Source organism: Hippoglossus stenolepis, chromosome 10, assembly GCF_022539355.2.
Source record: "Hippoglossus stenolepis isolate QCI-W04-F060 chromosome 10, HSTE1.2, whole genome shotgun sequence".
Taxonomy (NCBI): Eukaryota; Metazoa; Chordata; class Actinopteri; order Pleuronectiformes; family Pleuronectidae; genus Hippoglossus; species Hippoglossus stenolepis.
Window position 1 is genome coordinate 4,307,792 of NC_061492.1, and position 4,444 is coordinate 4,312,235.

General features: G+C 41.2%; 1 gene segment (V, D, J or C); it reads right to left on the reverse strand.

The window, feature by feature from the left end:
• On the reverse strand, window positions 1-907 carry LOC118115942. The segment is given in 2 exon segments: window positions 1-280; window positions 643-907. Coding segments are annotated over 2 exon segments (285 nt in total).
• Window positions 908-4,444: the final 3,537 nt, after the last annotated feature.

The following is a 4,444-nucleotide window of genomic DNA, read 5'->3' on the forward strand; positions in this document are numbered from 1 at the left end:
GACTGCACAGAAATACACAGCGCTGTCCTCAGGCTGCACGTTTTTCACAGTAAGAAGTTCGCTCTGACAGCTGAATATTTGTCTTCAGGGCTCCTGCCGTAGTCTGGGTCCATTCCATAAACTGTGAAGACAATGAGGGTCATGGTCTCCCCATGGCGCTGCCTGAACCAGTACATCTGGTTATGACCAGCGTCTTTGTTGTGGCTGCAGTTCATCTCTGCGGATTTGGACACGTAACTCCAGCTGGTTGCAGGGTACTGGGTCACAGCCTGGCAGAGACCTGTGCGGAGAAAATACAAAACTGAAACAATTTTTATCCCTTTTTGGTGAAAGAAGTTTATTCCAATTTTATTGCTGTATTTTCTTTTCAGATTCATTGATAATTTCCAGTGAAATCTGTGAATTAAAAAAAAAAAGCCCTATCTCGCAATGTTAAAGAAAGTAGAATAAATGTGCTGAATCCGCCTTTTCTCCTGATCTGCACCAACATTTTGTCCGAACCTTCCACCAAGTTTAGCGGAATTCCATTGAGTAGTTCTTGCGTAATCCTGCTGACAAGCAAACAAACAGACAAGGGCAAAACCATAACCTCCTTGGCGGTTCAATCAAGTCCTCTTTAAAAATTATGTTTTGTTCTTGTACCTTGAAGCCAGAAAGACGAGACTGTAAATGTGATGAGTATTGGACCCATTGTACTGATTCAGATGAAATGAGCCGCAGCAGACATACTGAATGTCTGAGGCTGCTCTTTATAAGGCAGATGTGACGTTACTCCACCGAAAGGACCTCCTATTACAATCTCTGATCTTTGAGAGGTTAGAATGGTTTACTCCAGGTGCAAGAGTCATGTGAGCTTTAATACAGATATGACAACTGTGTGATGGTGAGGTTCTTGTACTGGGGAGCACATGGTGGTGTCACTGTGTAAACTAGCAGCACAGAAATACACTGCACTGCTGTTCAGGTTCAGTCCTTCAATTGTTAATGTGCACCTCTGATCTTTATTCGCGTTCCCGTCCATTTTAACACCAGATCCAGTCTCTGGAAATTCAGTGTCTACATACATGAGTCCCAGGAACTGAAGCTGTGTGTTATTTATGTGCTTGTACCAGAGGATTCGATCATAGCTGTCACTACTGTGTGAACAGCTGATTTTGGCTGTTTCTCCTGGTTTCTTGTAAATGTTAGCTGGACTCTGCTGGACTTTGTCACTGAGAGAGGAACCTGTGGAAAAAAGATCGAGAAAGAATCAGACAAAATACAAACACTGATGAATTAAAAAACTGAAAAACATAAAACCTCTCAAAATCTAACAGAAATAGCTGTGGTAAAATAAAATAAAAAGTTCTCAAAATAATTTTGACCTTACCTGAAACCAAAATATTGTTTAAAGTCGCGCTGAAGATAAAATAAAATAGGACAATCATTTTGTGTTCTCCGGCTGTTTGGTTAAACCTTGTTGCAGTGGATCATTGTGTTTTCTTCAGTCCATCAGCAGTTACACCTCCTGTATCAGTCAACTCCCTCTTCTCTCAACTTTATAACTGTCATATCAACTCTCGCTACAGTTCAGAGTAACAGAAAGTACAAATACTGCCACCTAATGAGAGGAGGGTGCGTGGTGTAGGGGCTGGCAGCTGATGAAAGAACCTCATGTGCAGGTTTTTGTACTGAGGAGCAGATGATGTGTTTCACTGTGTAAACTAGCAGCACAGAAATACACTGCACTGCTGTTCAGGTTCAGTCCTTCGATTGTTAATGTGCACGTCTGATCTTTATTCGCGCTCCCGTCCATTTTCACACCAGATCCAGTCTCTGGAAATTCAGAGTTACTAAACATGTATCCCAGGAGCTGAAGCTGTGTGTTATTTATCTGCTTGTACCAGAGGATTACATTGTAGTTGTCAATACTGTGTGAACAGCTGATTTTGGCTGTTTCTGCTGGTTGCTTGTAAATGTTAGCTGGACTCTGCTGGACTTTGTGACTGAGAGAGGAACCTGTGGAAAAAAGATAAATGAAGCATTTAACTACAATATGAGCATGAACACTTTGAAAAACAGATTAAAATTGTCACTGGCAGTGCACCTGCAAGATTACATAGTAAATAAAGACATGAATAAAGATTTCTTTAACAATTGTGTTTATATTACCTATAAGCAGAATCTAGTAAATGAATAGGACAATCATTTTGTATTTCCTTAGTGTTTTTGTTCCATCCCTTTGAGTTTAAACATTAAGGAACGCAGTAGTTTGAGATTATCTCTGAACGTTATTTCATTACCTGAGACCAGTACGATATTAAAGGTTATGTAGAAGAGTGTGATCATCTTGTTGTCTTTCATGGCTGACTTTAGGAACGATCATCTGTGGTGTGTTTTCATGGCTGCATATGCTGTTCTTCTTAAGTCACACCTCTGTTTCCTGGTAACCCGTACACACATCATCCTCTTCCTGTACCACCTCGTATGACTGCTGTGCTGTGCTGTGTACTGAGGGGTCCACTGAGTGGCCCTAAACTCTTATTTTGTCAAACCATTATTTTAATAGTCAAGAATTAACTTTCATAATAAGAGCTTTTCCAGCACTCTTGCTTTCCTGCTAAAATTAGGAGGGGATTGTGTTGAAAGGTTAATGAAATTAAAATAGGGACAAAGAGTTTAACAATGTTTTACACCAACAGAAAGAATACTTACCTCTTTTATAACAAAATGACAATGCCTCTATTAAATGTAATAATGAATGAACCAAAATCTTCAGGTGCAATTACAAATACTCAGTACTCTGTGTAGTTTATCAAAGACACTGTCATCTTCTATTCACTGACCTTGGGATTTGTGATTTTGTGGAGCTTCCTAAGTCGCCTGGATCACTGTGTTGACTCACAGCACAAAAATCCACCCACCTGTCCTCAGGCTGCAGCTTCTGCACCGTCAAAGATGCAGTCGGACCACAACTCTTCTCTGTTTTTGCTCACTGAAGCCATTTTCCTATTTATGTGGGGGGGTTGTATTTGCTTCATCCCCTCCCCTGGCAGCTGTCGGAACCAGTACATCTGCTAGTGTTTGACCCCCTTGCTGTGGCTGCTGTGTCTTGTCCCACTTTTCACCTTTGTCTTTTCCATAGTGTAGAGTTTTATGTGACATCGCTTCCACCGGTAAAACCTGTGTATAACAGTTAATGGAAATGCTAAAGTAGACGACTCTAAAACTCTGTCATCACCAAAGCCACAGGTGAACTCTGTGAAACAACAACTTCTTATTGTAAGTCACCTTTCTTCCAAACATTATCAAAGAGCTGAGGCGACCATGTTGGATCAAGTGTGTGTAACTGTCAGGTTAGTTGCAGAGATCTGAAGAGTTGTTGATGGGAGTGTCGCTGCAGTTTGTGACGTTTGATCCTGCAGCTGTATTCAAAAGTCTGGCAGGAAATGAAAAAGCAACTGGGAGTATTTATGATGCTTGAGGTCCCCCTAAAGCATGTGAGAGAGAAGGATGGAGGTGTGCTGGCATTGCACTGGGGTTTTTGTTCATCTACCCTGTGAGTGTGTGTCACTGTGTTTACTGACTGCACAGAAATACAAGCCTTTGTCATCCTGCACCAGATTCTTTACTGTCAATGTCCCACTGTACGTATCAGGCTTGGTGGCTGAGAACTTCCCTTCACTGAATCCAGGTTCATATTCACGTTTTTTGTTTGAAGACATGAACAGTATTTGCTTCAGCGTCTCTCCCGGGAGCTGCCTGTACCAGTACATCAGGTAAAAGGAGACACCCTTGGTGTGGCTGCAGTGTATTGTTGCATTTTCACCCGTGTCTTTCCACAGTATGGGTGTTTGGGTGACCTCGTTGCCATCAGACAGACCTGTGTGTAATTACCGTCACGTTATCAACAAACAAAAACAGAAAGATCAAGTAAATAAGAACATTCTTAATTTGATGTAAAGTTTTAATATTAAGTGGTAGATTTGTATTGTATATTACCTGTAGTCCACAGAAAAAGGACACATGATATGAGGAGGTCTTGTTTGATGCTGGTAATATCCATGTCAGTCAGAAAGTGTTTGAGTCCTCGTATGTTACAGCGTCATGAAGAGTTGAAGGTGGGAGTGTCACCACATGTAAATCTGTCTGTGTTTTCATGGTGGTTAAACTGGCATAGACCATTTTCCTAAGGAGTTTACAGTCTCAATCGCAGGTTCCAAGTCTTCCTCATTATAGCATGATGGTCCCATTTAGAGTCAAATAGATGAAAAATTACTTTTTGCAATGGGGCCTGGAAACCATGTGATTAACAGCAACTCTCATTCAATGGCAGGTGTAGGCTCTAAGTCTTGCTCCTGTATGGCTGCTTCTGGTTTCAAAAGGGAAAAATAAAGATGGTGGTTTCAAGAAGGTAGTTCACAAACCAATGGTTGACATCATGGGAGGTTGCGACTTGTTAATT